This window comes from Chionomys nivalis, chromosome 2, assembly GCF_950005125.1.
Source record: "Chionomys nivalis chromosome 2, mChiNiv1.1, whole genome shotgun sequence".
NCBI lineage: Eukaryota > Metazoa > Chordata > Mammalia > Rodentia > Cricetidae > Chionomys > Chionomys nivalis.
In genome coordinates, this window is record NC_080087.1 from 74,739,236 (window position 1) to 74,754,306 (window position 15,071).

A 15,071-nucleotide genomic window follows, 5' to 3' on the forward strand; every position below is an offset into this window, starting at 1 on the left:
TTTTTTAATTTATTTATTATTCATACAGTGTTCTGTCTGCACTTTCACTAAATGTGAAAGTGACCTCAGAGTTGCGAGCTGAAATAAAATGTTTTCTTCCCAAGCTGCTCTTGGTAAAGTGTTTATCACAGCAACAGAAACTCTAACACAAACTCCGGTTATTCCTTCTGAGTTTTAAAACTGGCCATTGATGATTAAACAGCACCCCCTTGTGCTTACAAGAGAAACTCTCTCCAAAGTCTAATGTCTCCTCTATTTAAATTTGTTCTGATTTTTTCCATTTGTTTGTTTTTTGAGGCAGGGTTTCCCTGTATAACAGCCCTAGCTGTCCTGGAACTCACTCTGTAGACCAGAATGGTCTTGAACTCACCTGCCTCTGCCTTCTTTAAATTTGTTCAGATTTTTTAATTGCTAACAAAACGACTGGTTACTAGTGCTCAGTAGTAAATTGTTCCCAGGCAGACAAACACCTTTAATCCCAGCACTTGGGAGGCAGGGGCAGGTGGATCTTTTGAGTTCGAGGCTAGCCTGGTCTACAAAGTGAGTTCCAGGACAGGCTCCAAAGCTACACAGAGAACTGTCTGGAAAAACGAAACAAAACAAAAAATGCTTCTTCCCCAGCACACACAGGACCCTTAGTCTGACCTCCCTGCCAGGTGCTGGAATGGAAACAAGCACCTCAAAGACCAGGACTACTAGTAGTAAACAGATTCCATATCTCTCTGTAGACCCATATTTCTATATGGTATGGCAGCCAAGCTATCAAGCCATAGGCCACACCTGAGAAGGGTTCCAGACAGGCTGTCACTAACCTAACAAAAGGTCAGGATGTGGTTTTGCTCCTTTCTTTGTAATTTGGAGGATGCCTGAGATGCTAATTCAAACCTAAGTGACAGCTAGCATACACAGCTGACAGGTAGTTGTGGACATGGACTGAAAGCCATTCACCTGGTTATCTAAGAAACAGAATGCTAGTGTATTTTACTCTTGGTTAAGTTTTGGTATATAAGGCTGTTTGGAGAATAAAGGAAAGGAATTCTTCAGGATGTAAACTCAGGACTTCATGAGGGATCACCGAGAATCTCCCTCCCGATAAAGCCATGTGAGTTGTGTCTTTATTTCCACATCTCCACGCTGGTCCAGAGAGAAATAGTTTATATTTGGGTATGGTCGAGAGAAATAATTTATGGTCCGGGCTAGCACCAAACCGCGATATCTCTCAAAGTATTTCACACACAAAATACCTAATTTAGCAAATCACTTTACCACCTCACTAGATCTAGTAAGTTATTTCCCCCTATTACCACCACCCCAATTACCTACCAACTATCTTTTTTTTTTTTTTTTTAATATATTTTTTTTTGAGACAGGGTTTCTCTGTGGTTTTGGAGCCTGTCCTGGAACTAGCTCTTGTAGACCAGGCTGGTCTCGAACTCCCAGAGATCCGCCTGTCTCTGCCTCCCGAGTGCTGGGATTAAAGGCGTGCGCCACCACCGCCCGGCACCTACCAACTATCTTAAGACCAAATTCTTGCCGGGCGATGGTGGCGCACGCCTTTAATCCCAGCACTCGGGAGGCAGAGACAGGCGGATCTCTGTGAGTTCGAGACCAGCCTGGTCTACAGAGCTAGTTCCAGGACAGGCTCCAAAGCCACAGAGAAACCCTGTCTCGAAAAACCAAAAAAAAAAAAAAAAAAAAAAAAAAAAAAAAAAGACCAAATTCTTCCTTAGTATCAAGACAATGAATGAACCTTTTTTTTTTTTTTTTTTTTTGGTTATTCGAGACAGGGTTTCTCTGTGGTTTTGGAGCCTATCCTGGAACTAGCTCTTGTTGGATGAACTTTTCAAACCAACCCTCTACAGGGGCATGTTTTTTAAGTTACCACATCCCGTTCTTCAGGGATCATTCCCTATTGCAAGGCTGGAATCTGTGATTAAGGGCAATTCAGGTTAGATCCAAATCCCCAAATCAAATCTTGGTTCAACCACTGATTGTTGTTACCTACGTGTACAGAAACCTATGGTATAGATGCTTATCAATCCACAGATAACACCTATCACACAATGTTCTACTTCCCTCAGCTCTTGGGTCCCGGCTCCTCTCTTCCCCTGATGAGATATTCTCTCAACAAAGTTCTCTGAAATACAGAGCTGTGTATTAAAGTCTAGCTCAGGGCCATTCACTTCACAATGCAAAATTCCATAAAACAACTCATTGACCCTATAGTCAAGTCTACAAGGTTCCAGTCTTCTGAATTATTTTGCATCACTGCCTACCAGGAGTGTTCTTAGGGAAATTGCAGGAGGAAAAACTTGGTATATTTATAGACTGTTAAATTTATCTGTTGGGGGTTGAGCTAGTTAAGCTGACCAGCACTAGACTACAGAAAGTCCATTAGAAACCACCATACTTAACTTAACCCTGAGAAGCTTTTATATTACCACTTCCCAGGTTCTCTCCAGTGTAGCTGGGGTTGAGGACTACTACTTCAAGAAAGGAGAAGGCACTGAGGCCCTACAAGTGAGTAAGGGAAGAAAATCAGCCTATGCCTTAGCACTCTTCTGACATAGCATCAGAACCACACCACACATAGGATGGACACACTGGAGTCTCACAGTCAGATGATGGCTTGTGAAATCCCATTTGCATTTTTGATACCAAGAGCTACCAATTACAAAGTGTCTTTCTTGGTGGCAGGTGTACTAATTCTCTTCTGTGTGCTCCTGCCTCTAGAGGGCACTGTAGTCTTAGACAAGTCCTCTGTCCTGACCGCTTGCTCACAAAAATTTCCTTAGGTTTTCTTTCATTTTTAAATGCTTGTTGTCTGAGAGTTGTGATATGTAGCCCAAGATGACCTCAAATCTGCAGCAATCCTCCTGCCTCTGCTTCTTCAATACTGGGATTGACAGGCATGTACTGCAATGCTACTCTCCCCTTAGGTTTAACTTAAAAACCAATTTTTAGGTAGGATAATAGCCTAGATGGCATTGTATTTGCCTAGCAAGCATGAAGTCCTGCATTTGACCCCAAGTGTTTCATAAATAGAGTACAGTGGCTCATGTCTGTAATGATAGCACTGGAAAAGTGGAGGCAAGATCAGAAGTTCAAGGTGACCTTCAGCTGAGGTTTGAAGACAGTTTTAGGTAACTGAAATTCTATCACAGTAACAATAAAAATACCAGGAGCAATGGTGCATTGCTTTAATCTCGGCACTGTGGAGGCAGAGGCTGGCTGATTGATCACTGTGAGTTTGAGGTCAGCTTGGTCTAATATAAAGTTCCAAGCCAGTACCTACAGAGTAGAAAGCTAGTCTTAAAAGGAGTTACAGCTGCCGGCTCTATATAGTGAAGCATGCCTTTAGTCCCAGCACTCAGGAGGCAGAGGGAGGTTGGTCTACAGAGAGAACCTGTCTTAAAACAAACAAACAAACAAATCTTGTGACTGTGACAATAAGTAAGTGAAGCCCAAGTTCCTCTTCATATTGCAGTAGAAAGTTCTAGATTTTTTTTTTTTTTTTTTTTTTTTTGGTTTTTCGAGACAGGGTTTCTCTGTGGTTTTGGAGCCTGTCCTGGAACTAGCTCTGTAGACCAGGCTGGTCTCGAACTCACAGAGATCCGCCTGCCTCTGCCTCCCAAGTGCTGAGATTAAAGGCGTGCGCCACCACCGCCCGGCCGAAAGTTCTAGATTTTTGAGACTAGGTCTCATGTAGCTTTCAGGCTACGCTGCAGTTCCAAGGCAGCCTAAACTAATGAGTTCCTGTCTCCAAACACAGAGAAGCAAGCAAATAAACAAAAAATTGTTAGAGAACACACATGCCACTGAAGCTTGGAGATGTGTACAGAAACATGTTCACCCTAAACGAAAGACAGTATGGAGAAAGCTACACTGGAACCAGGCGCTGCTGTAGTACCTCCCTATGCTTCTCAGTTAATATTGGATGCTCACGTTTTCCTCTGTGTAAGCAGTCTAGATAGATAGATAGATAGATAGATAGATAGATAGATAGATAGATAGATAGATAGATAGATAGATAGATATAGATAGATAGATAGACCCTCTCTCTGATTCAGTATTTTTCAAAGTAATGTCAGTGAACCATCTACATCAAAATTATTTTGACTTTTTTTTAATTCTTTTTTAATTAAAATTCCCACCTGCTCCCCGTTTCCCATTTCCCTCCCCCTCCTTCCAAATATTGCCCCCTCCCCCCATCCCCACTCCTCTTCTCCTCCCCCCACTCCATTCCCCCTCCCTCTCTATACTGAAAAGCAGTCCAAATTCCCTGCCCTGCGGGAAGACCAAGGTCCTCCCACTTCTATCTAGGTCCAGGAAGGTGAGCGTCCAAACAGGCTAAGCTCCCACAAAGCCAGTTCATGTATTAGGATCGAAACCTAGTGCCATTGTCCTTGGCTTCTCATCAGCCTTCATTGTCCGCCATGTTCAGAGGGTCCAGTTTCAACCCATGTTTATTCAGTCCCAGTCCAGCTGGCCTTGGTGGGCTCCCAATATTGACTTTTTTTTTTTTTTTAAAGATTTATTATGTTTACAACATTCTGCCTCGATGTATGCCCGCACGCCAGAAGAGGGCGCCAGATCTCATTACAGATGGTTGTGAGCCACCATGTGGTTGCTGGGAATTGAACTCAGGACCTCTGGAAGAGCAGCCAGTGCTCTTAACCTCTGAGCCATCTCTCCAACCCCGACTTTTTTTTTTTTTAAGAGTCTCACTTATGTAGCAAAATCTAGGCTTGAACTTGCAACCCTGACTCAATCTCCTGAGTGTTGGGATTATAGGCATATGACATCACATTGAACTGAGACATCTTTTAAATGTACCCATTCCTGAACCACCCCAGAACTTGTAAATCGGTAGCTTAGGAATGAAGCGTATAAATAAGCCTCAAGGCCTCAGTCTCCCAACTATCGTATCACTGAACCTGGGTTTGTATTGCCAAACTCACAGCACTGCATCTTGAGGGGAGACAGGGCGAGCAGAGGGATACATACCTGTTCGTGATCCAGCATGGTCAGTCCTTTCACTCCCGCCAGGATAAGATTCTTGGCAATTTCAGCCCCAAGTCCTTTCATGCCGACAATCAACACCCGGGAAGCTCGAAGCCTGTAAGACACTTGCTATGTTAACTTGATGACCCCAACTAGTGGGACTTGCTCAATTACAGGACGACTAAAAAATTTATATATATATATTCACTATATTCACTGAAGCACCACCGAACCTTCAAATCTAGAAAATAGGTCCCAAACTATCCTGTATAGAACACCTACTATGGCATGTACCCTCTCTACAATGTGCAAACCGCAATGAATAATAAGGTAGCTCTTCAAGCAAAAGACCTGAAGAGTCTTATGGGGTTGGAGATATAGCTCAGGTGGTAGAATTTTGCCTTCCACATATAAGGTCCTGCATGAATTCCCCAGAACCACAATAAAATAAAATAAAATAAAATAAAATAGACAAAAAGGCATACACCTTTAATCTCAGCACTCAAGGCGTAAAAGTAGGCAGTTCTCTGTGAGTTCAAGGCCAGCCTAGTCTACGGTGTTCCAGGACAGCCAAGGCTACACAGAGAAATCCTGTTCTGAAAAACAAATCAATAGCAACGAAAGAAAAATTTAAACAATACAGTGATAATGATGAAAACCTTCAGCTGAGACAGGAGGGATCTCCAAAAGTTCAAGTCCAAGACTTGATTACAGAGACCTTGTCTCAACGACAACAAAAAACAAAAAAATCCTGATTTTTTAAAAATACTCATTACAGATGGTTGTGAGCCACCATGTGGTTGCTGGGAATTGAACCCAGGACCTCTGGAAGAGCAGGCAATGCTCTTAACCACTGAGCCATCTCTCCAGCCCCCCGATGGTTTTTTTTTTTGGTTTTTCGAGACAGGGTTTCTCTGTGGTTTGGGAGACTGTCCTGGAACAAGCTCTTGTAGACCAGGCTGGTCTCGAACTCAGAGATCCGCCTGCCTCTGCCTCCCGAGTGCTGGGATTAAAGGCGTGTGCCACCACCGCCCGGCTCCCCCTGATGTTTTTTAATAAAAGGAAATAAACAACCAATCAACATAGAGACAGTTGAAAAGAAAACATTCCAACAATAGAAAACTAAACCTGTAAACACACAAGCTCAGGAAACGGATGCCTGGTTTATCATTTTTCAGTTACAGCAAGAACACAGAGGCTGTAAAGCAGCACACAAGGGACATATGCCAGGTAAGAGAATGAGGGGCAAGGCATGAGGGCTTGTAGGCATTAAAAGAATTCTGGACTCAAGTCTAAGCCAAATGGTGAGATGATGTCACAGTTAACAGAAGACGGGGTGGTTATGTGTGCATATCTACTCAGACTAGTATGATAACCAAAAAGGGCAAGTATATGTACTGTGGAACTAGGGACTGAACTCAGGGGCTCTTGCAAGTGCTTTATCAATGAGGTATAACTCCAACTCAGCAAGAGAACATTATTTACTCTGGAGTACACATGCAAAACATGTGGTAGCATTAAAGTGTGTTTAAGAATGAGATTACAGGGCTGGAGAGATAGCTCAGAGGTTAAGAGCACTGACTGCTCTTCTAAAGGTCCTGAGTTCAATTCCCAGCAACCACATGGGGACCCCCAACCATTTGTAGTGAGATCTGGGGCCCTCTTCTGGTGCTGCAAGCAGAATACTGTACACATAATAAAAATAAATATTAAAAAAAAAAGAATGAGATTACAGGGCGGTGGTGGCACATGCCTTTAATCCCAGTACTTGGGAGGCAGAGGCAGGCGGATCTCTGTGAGTTCAAGACCAGCCTGGTCTACAAGAATGAGATTACAGGCGTACACCTGTAATCCCAGCACTGGGGAGGTGGATAAGGAGGTGGGTTCTGAGTCATGCATGGATCCACAGTTTCAGGCCAGCCTGAGCACAACAAAAACAATGGGTAGGGGAATTGCTTTGATCTCTGTCAAGAGAAAGAAATGAGACAAAAAAAATAAAAGTAAGACAAAAAAGTAACCCAGTTGTGAGAGGCAGGATTGTTTCACAGCATCCTGAAAGTCTTGATCCACATCTAAAGTCAGAATTTATAAAGCCTGAGAAGCAATTCAGACCTTGCTTCTGAAGCCCTAAGAGCCAGGCAGTGCAGTCCATCACAGCCACACTGGGGGCTGGTAACTCAAAAGCTTCTAGCAATCCTCGTGCTGCTGTTATCCTGGGTCTGCCAAACAGTAGGCCAGCTCTATCGAAGTACCAGCACCCGGAGAACACCAAGGGGTCTTCAAAATTACTCCAATGATCATGAGTGCTTACACAGAATTACATTTAGGAGGGCTGGAGAGCTGGCTCAGTGGTTAAGAGCATTGCCTGCTCTTCCAGAGGTCCTGAGTTCAATTCCCAGCAACCACATGGTGGCTCCAAACCATCTGTAAAGATATCCGGCGCCCTCCTCTGGCGTGTGGGTATAAATGGAGGCAGAAAGTTGTATACATAATAAATAAATAAATCTTTAAAAAAAAAAAAAAGAATTACATTTAGGAGCCTTTAATAAGCACAGGGGCCATTAGGGTGCTGGAGTGCATCCCTAATCCCAGCACTCAAGAGCCTAAGCCAGAAGGATTGGGAGTTTGAAGCCAGCCTAGGTTATAGCACTATAAAATTATAAATCTAAAAACAAAAACAAAGCTGGTTATGGGGGGAGCCCCTAAGCCCTATAATCCCAAGCACTTGGATCAGAAACTCAAGGTGCCTGAGGTCAGCCTGAGCTTTGAAACCCTTTCTAACAAAAAAATAATCAGCAAGGCATGATGATGCCTATCACTCTAGTTTATATGAAAACCAACTTTATGGCTATGTAATAGAAATGAATATTCCAAAAAAGGAAACTTTAAGAAGTTATCATTTAGGGAGGGGAGCAGAGAAAAATGTATAGCTCAATAAAATAAAAAAAAAAATTAAAAAAAAAAAGAAGTTTAGCCGGGCATGGTGGCACATACCTTCAATCTCAGCACTCAGAAGGCAGAGGCAGGCTATCTCTGTGAGTTCGAGGGCAGCCTTATCTATAGAGTGAGTTCCAGGACAGCCAGAGCTACATAGTGAGTCCCTGTCTCCAAACCACCAAAACAAATAAATAAATGTAAATAAAAAAATAAAATTTGTGTGATGTGTACATGAATGAGATCACAGGAAACTTTTATAAGTTGGTTGGCTCTCTCCTTCCCCCATGGTTTCCAAACAAGCACGAGTTTGAGGCGCAGGCATGATCTACGGAGTAAGTTCCAGCACAGCCAGGAACTTACCTGTCTCAAAAAACAAAAAGGTGGGGCAGATAAACGCAGGCTCGTACTGCAAATGTGACGTCATATGGTCATCAGAGTTTCAAGTTTGTCAAGATCACAAACAAAAACATCATCAACATTCTTGAGCAATAATACCTGGCACGTAACAAACGCTGCACAGACTTACCTAACTCTTCAGCCCCAACCACCTTCATTATCAAAGACTGTCTAGCCAAACACTTGAATCTGGAATTTCAGCACCCACTCTCAGAAAGAACTGAGACTTGGTCCCATACATCTCAGGTTGCTCTAAAACTCTGTAGCAGAGGATAGCCTTGAATTTTGAGCCTCCTGCTTCTATCTCCAGTGTACTGATAGATTGCACCTTCTTGCCCAGTATGTGTGGATCAAACGCAGGGCTTTATGCGTATGAGGAAGGCAAGCAACTGAGTTCCATTCCCATTTGATAAAATCTACAGCTCACATGTAGTTCAGAATTTATCTACACTACTTTACTAGCTTTATCTCCTATCAGTATCAGACTACTTACCACCAAGCATGCCCTCAGCTTTCCATCTCCAGACTTCAAAGTCAGAGGCCCTTAAACACACCACCTCTTCCTCCCAGGCCCACTCAAGCTTTCACCCTAAGGCCATTTCCCCAGGGCCCATGGTGATTACTATTCACTGTCAACTTGTTAGACTTAGAATCACCATGTACACACAGGTCTGGTATGCTCTATGACAGTGTTTATAGAAAGGTTCAATGGTCTGGGCAACGATGGTGGCACACACCTTTAATCCAAGCACTCAGGAGGCAGAGGCAGGTAGATCTCTGTGAGTTGAGGCTAGCCTGGTCTACAGGACAGTCAGAGCTACACAAAAAAACCCTGTCTCAAAAAACAAAAACATTCAATAGAAGAGGGCAGACCTACCCTGACTGTGACACCATCAATGGAGTGGATCCACATTCAGGAAAAAAAGAGAGAGTCCACAAGAAAAAGTGCTTGCTGCCTGAGGATGGAAGCCTGAGGATATGCATTCCATTATCAGAAGCCACAAAAGTTAGTAGAGAACCAAGTTCACAAAGCTGTCTTCTGACACACATGCCAAGATATGTAACCCCCACAAACATTCAATAAGTAAAATTCCCAGCACTCAGGAGGCAGCAGCAGTATACCTCTACGAGTTCAAGACCAGCCTGGTCTACAGAGCTACTTCCTAAACGAGCAAACAAAATAATAAAGTTTAAAAAGGGGGCAGGGAGCAGAGCATAGATTGTTCACCTCTCTTTCCTGACCAACTGCAATGTGACCAACTGTCTGACACACAACACTGTTGCCTGGCTTTCTTGCCACAATGGACTGTACCCTCAAAATAAATCACAGCAATGAGAAAAGTATTAACATACAGGCCTTTCTTTTCAAATTTTTATTAAATTATTTTGTGTGAATGCATGCCATGGCCATATGGGGAGGTCAGAGGAAACTCAAGACTCCATTCTATTCTTCCACTAAGTGGGTCCCTGAGACTGAAGCCATCATGTCAGGCTTTGCAGCAAATGCCTTTACCTGCCAAACCATCCTGCCAGTTCCAGGGGTCTTTCCTACCATAGCACACTCAAGGAAAAATGACCTCTCCAGAACTTTCCTTGCAAAACAGCAATATTAAGGTCTCTAACAGGCCTTATGGAGCAGGTTTGTCATCCCAGCTGCTCAGGAGGATGAGGCAGGAGGATCAAAAGTACAGAATGAAGCTAGCTGGGAGAGGTGGCTCACACATGTAATCCCAGCACACCAAAGGAAGTTCCAGACCAGGTTGGGTTGCAGTTGAGACCCTGCCTCAAAACACACACAGAGAACTGAAAAGAGGGCTGCTATGTATACAAATTTACAAAAAGAAAAGGGTTCTGCCCAGTCTCAGGTAACTATACGGCCTCTCCTGTTCCCCACCAAACAACCATCACAACATAGTTCTTTACAATGAGTGGTCTGGAATTGCTCACAGCAGCAACCAAAAATGACTATCATATTTTTAATTTTTTGTTTTGTTTTGTTTTTTTGAGACAGGGTTTCTCTGCAGCTTTTGGAGCCTGTCCTGGAACTAACTAGCTCTAGTAGACCAGGCTGGCCTTGAACTCACAGAGATCCGCCTGCCTCTGCCTCCCGAGTGCTGGGATTAAAGGTGTGCACCACTATCGCCCGGCCATATTTTTAATCTTAACCACACATGACAGAGCCCCAGAGGCTAAAACTTACTTATGGCTCAATTATATGAAAAGGGCTAGGGGGCTGGAGAGATGGCTCAGCGGTTAAGAGCATTGCCTGCTCTTCCAAAGGTCCTGAGTTCAATTCCCAGCAACCACATGGTGGCTCACAACCATCTATAATGCGGTCTGGTGCCCTCTTCTGGCCTGCAGGCATACACACAGACAGAATATTGTATACATAATAAATAATTTTTTTTTTTTTTTTTTTTTTTTTTTTTGGTTTTTTGAGACAGGGTTTCTCTGTGGTTTTGGAGTCTGTCCTGGAACTAGCTCTTGTAGACCAGGCTGGTCTCGAACTCACAAAGATCTGCCTGTCTCTGCCTCCCGAGTGCTGGGATTAAAGGCGTGCGCCACCACCGCCCGGCATAAATAAATATTTAAAAAAGAAAAAAAAGAAAAAAAAAGGGCTAAAACACTATCTGGCACTTAATGAAGTAGCTATTATTCATATTCTTTGAAGTAGCAATTCCCCTTCTAGGACTCAATCCTACAGAAGTACATGAACATAAAAATTGTATACAAGCTTTCACAAAAGAAATGTTGTAGTCAATGAAGTTTGGTTTGAGGCACAATTATTTTGAGTTGAAAAAATATGCACAACATACAAAACAATGTGGTTTATCCACCTTCTTCCATGTGCGCAAACTAGACCCTAACCTATGCAATCATCAGTTCTCACCCACAAAATTCAACTGGACCCAGGAGTAAGAAAGCACACGTAGCTCCACCTAAGTAGGAAGCTGAGGCAGAAAGGTAATTACTCTAACCCAGCAAGAACAATTATTTTGTTGTATTTGTTTGCAATGCGAGCATTTTTATGTGCCACATGTGTACAGGAACCACAGAGGCTAGATTCCCCGAAAGCAGAGCTGTAGGAAGTTGAAGGCTGCCATATGGGTACCAGGAACCAAATTCCAGACTCCTGAGAGAGCAGTTAAGTGTTCTTAACTGAGTCATCTCAACAGCCCAAAATCCTGTTTCTTTTTCTTTTTTGGTTTTTCAAGACAGTTTTTCGATGTAGCCCTGGCTATCCTGGAACTCACTCTGTAAATGAAGCTGTCCTCGAACTCAGGGAGCTACATCTGCCTCTGCCTCCAGAGTGCTGGGATTAAGGGTGTACGCCATGATCCGGCCCTGTTTCTTAAAAGCACAAAAACAAAGGAGCTGTGGCTAAAGTTCAGTTGGCAGAGTACTTGCCTAGCATGCACAAACACTGGATTCCATCCCCAGGACAGCATAATTAGGGTGTGGCACACACTGGAATCCAAGCACTTCAGAAACAAAAGTAGTAGAGGCAAAGAGGATCAAAAGTTTAAGGTGAGTATAAGGCCAAGATGGGTTGCAGGAGATCCTGTTGAAATACATTTGTCCTCTCTGCCTCCATTTGTCTCTTACAACTTTCTGTCCCCATTTCAAAGACATATTTTATCTGCCCTACATGGGGGTATAACTCAAGGATTCATATACTAGGCCCCTTCTCTAACCACTGATCAGTCCAGACAAATCTTACAATGTGAGCTACTACATCTTAAACTGTTCAAAGCTTTGAATGATCTCTCTGCAAGCTCCTTACTGGACCCAGTACTGTGGATCCTCTCATTTCAGTTCATTCTACATTCCTTCCCCTGCTAACCTGCTAAGACTAAACCAGGTTCCCTTCTCAGGAACTAAAGATGCTTCCAACAAAGGACCCTGGCATTAAAGGATCCCATTTACCCCCCTCCAAGTTTAAACAAATGACCCATTCATTAGGTATCAGACAAAATGCTTCTTTCCTAGAAGCCCAAAATGACCTTCTAATCTTTGTGGGGTGTTTTTCTTTTCTTTTCCTTTTTTTTTTTTTTTTTTTTTTTAAAGGACGGAGAAATGGGGTTGAGATTATGGAGATGAGTCACTGAGTCCTGAGTCCTTTTTTATGCAGTGCTTTTTAATGCAGGGAGCCTGGGCTTTGTATACACTAAACAAGCACTCTACCACATGCCCAGCTAATGAGTGGGTTGTCACCTAGGTCAACCCATGAGGAAGTCTGAAACACCAAGCTAAGTGACTTGCCCAAATACAAGACACATCAAATTTCAGCAAAAGAACATAAAGTTCTGTTTCATAATAAAATCCTCAGAAGGAAAATGCTTAGCAAAACAGAAATTACTTGTTTTGTTTTTGAGAAAGTAGCCCAGGCTGACCTTGAACTCCTGGTCCTCCAACAGCCACCTTAGAGGCACAGGGTTTATATGAATGTTCAATACTGATGAACCAGCACTCCTAGCAATGGGCAGGAGGACTGTTCCAAATTTGATAGCAGCCTAGTCTAGAACGAAACCCTATCTCAAAAGGAAAAATTAACGATTTGCTGGGTTACACTGGGAGGCTAAAGTGTTGGCACCCCAGGTGAAACATACAAGCCTAGAATATGATTCTATCCCTAACACTAAAACTCTGTAACTGTTCTTAACTTTTGGGGATATCATTGGTTCAATATTCTTCCTACCCCTCAAGATAAGGTTTCTCTGTGGCTTTGTAGACCAGGCTGGCCTCAAATTCACAGAGATCCGCCTGCCTCTGCCTCCCAAGTGCTGGGATTAAAGGCGTGCACCACCACCGCCAGGCTTCAATACTCTTTTTATGTTTGTTTTTGTTTTGCAAGACAAGGTTTCTCTGTAGCTTTGAAGCCTACTGGAACTCACTTTGTAGACCAGGCTGGCCTCGAACTGACAGTGATCCTCCTGTCTCTGCCTCCCAAGTGCTGGAATTAAAGGCATGTGCCCCCACCGTCCAGCTTGGTTCAAAACTCTTAATACTTTCCCCTCTTTTGTTGCTGGTTATCTAGAGTTGTCTAATAATGTGTAAAACTCACTGGTGCCTTCCGAGTGTAGGAGCTGCTCATATGCCATCTCATTTACTTCAATCTCAGAGATTTATTCCTCTTTTCTTCAGAGACGTTATGTGTATGTGTGCGAACATCTGAGTTATGTATGTGCAATACATGTGTGCAGTACCCAGAGACCAGAAGAGGATGTCAGATTCCCTGAAACTGGAATTACACGTGGTTGTGAGGAACCAAATCTGGTCTACTGCAAGAATAGCCAGCTCTCTTAACAGATAGATGATACACCTCTCAGTCTCACACAATCCACATAAAGGTGAAATAGATTGCACAAAGTTGTCCTTTGGCATCGACAGCCACACCATAGAACACATACACATAAATACAGAAAATTTAAAGCTTCTCCCCCCAAAATGCTTAGAAAACCAAAGTGTGGTGGTGCATGCAGGATCTTTCTGCAAGTTAAAGTCAGTCTGGGCTATAAAAACAATAACTGGTTTTGAGACATGATCTCACTGTGTAGCCCTGGCTGTCCTGAAGCTATATAGACCAGGCTTTCCTTTAACTCACAGAGAACTGTCAGCCTCAGTCTCAAGGGGGCCGGAATTAACAATATGCAAAACCATGCCCAGCAATAATAATAATAATAATAACAACTTGAAAAAGAGAAAGTCATCCGTGGTGGCACACTAATCCCAGCTCACTTGGGAGGCAGAGGCAGGCAGATCTCGAGTTCTAGGACAGCCAGAGCTACACGGAGAAACCCTGTCTTTGAGGCGGAGGAGGGAGGGACGGGGAACAGAACCCTTGGCAATTTGCTCAATAAATTCGGCCACTCTGAGCCTCTGCAGGTGTCCCTTTTTCAGGGCTTGCACCCAAACCCTCTCCAGAAGAGCCTGTGGGGTTTGCCGGGTACCCAGAGCTTCCAACACAGGTTCCCACCAAATGAAGTTGAAGAGCTCACCCCGCCCCCTTACGATCACAACCATCACCCCCATCACACCGGGGGAGCCTCGAGTTCAGGGAATCCTCCCTCTTCTCCACCTCCTCCGAGGTCACTCGCACTACCACCCGGGGGACGTCTCCACCTCCCATACTTTCCAGAAACATCCTCCATTCGTCCTTTCCAAGTCACTAGGGAACCCAGGTGCATCAATCCCGCCGCGGCTCTACAAACAAGCCCCACCCGCTCCTTCAGGGCCCACACGCCGGCCCGGGCCCGCCGCGCCCCTCACCGCTTCTGGGCCTCCAGCCCCCACAGGCGGATCTGTCGGTCATACTGCGCCGCCTCCTCCTCGCTGATGCCGCCGCCGCTGGCCTCTTCTTTCTCCACCATGGCGCCGGCTTTTACCTCACCAGCTCCCACTCTTGCCAACCGCCAGCAGAGCCGTGCGCCGGGGCAGCGTCTGCGCCCGCGCAGAAAGCCGCGTCTGCGCAGTGGCCTCCTTCGTGCGTTCCTGCGTTCCGAGGGACCACGTGGGTTCCGGAGACGCAAAGCCGCTAGCTGCTGGGGGTCACGTGAGCGAGACGCAGCTCAATCCCGGAGAGGAAAAAAGAAAAGAAAAAAGTGGCGGGCATTTTGGCTCCGTGGGCATGTTCACGTGGTCATTTATGAAGCTGCTCTTGCGTTTGTCGAGTTCTCGCGGGGATTTCAGGATCGATGGTATGAAAAAATAAAGTGAATATTTTAAAATAACGG

The 15,071-nt window shown here is 44.2% G+C and overlaps 1 protein-coding gene across 1 annotated transcript in view; it reads right to left on the bottom strand.

The window, feature by feature from the left end:
• The window catches only part of Sae1 (SUMO1 activating enzyme subunit 1), a 59,807-nt gene extending 45,012 nt beyond the window's left edge, over positions 1 to 14,795 (bottom strand). Inside the window, exons 1-2 of the mRNA XM_057763225.1 lie at positions 14,608 to 14,795; positions 5,008 to 5,119 (exon numbers count right to left, since the gene is read on the bottom strand). Of these exons, the coding sequence (XP_057619208.1) occupies positions 5,008 to 5,119; positions 14,608 to 14,708 (213 nt within the window). The 5' untranslated portion in view covers positions 14,709 to 14,795. The remainder of the gene's footprint in view (positions 1 to 5,007; positions 5,120 to 14,607) is intronic.
• Between the last annotated feature and the right edge of the window lie 276 nt (positions 14,796 to 15,071).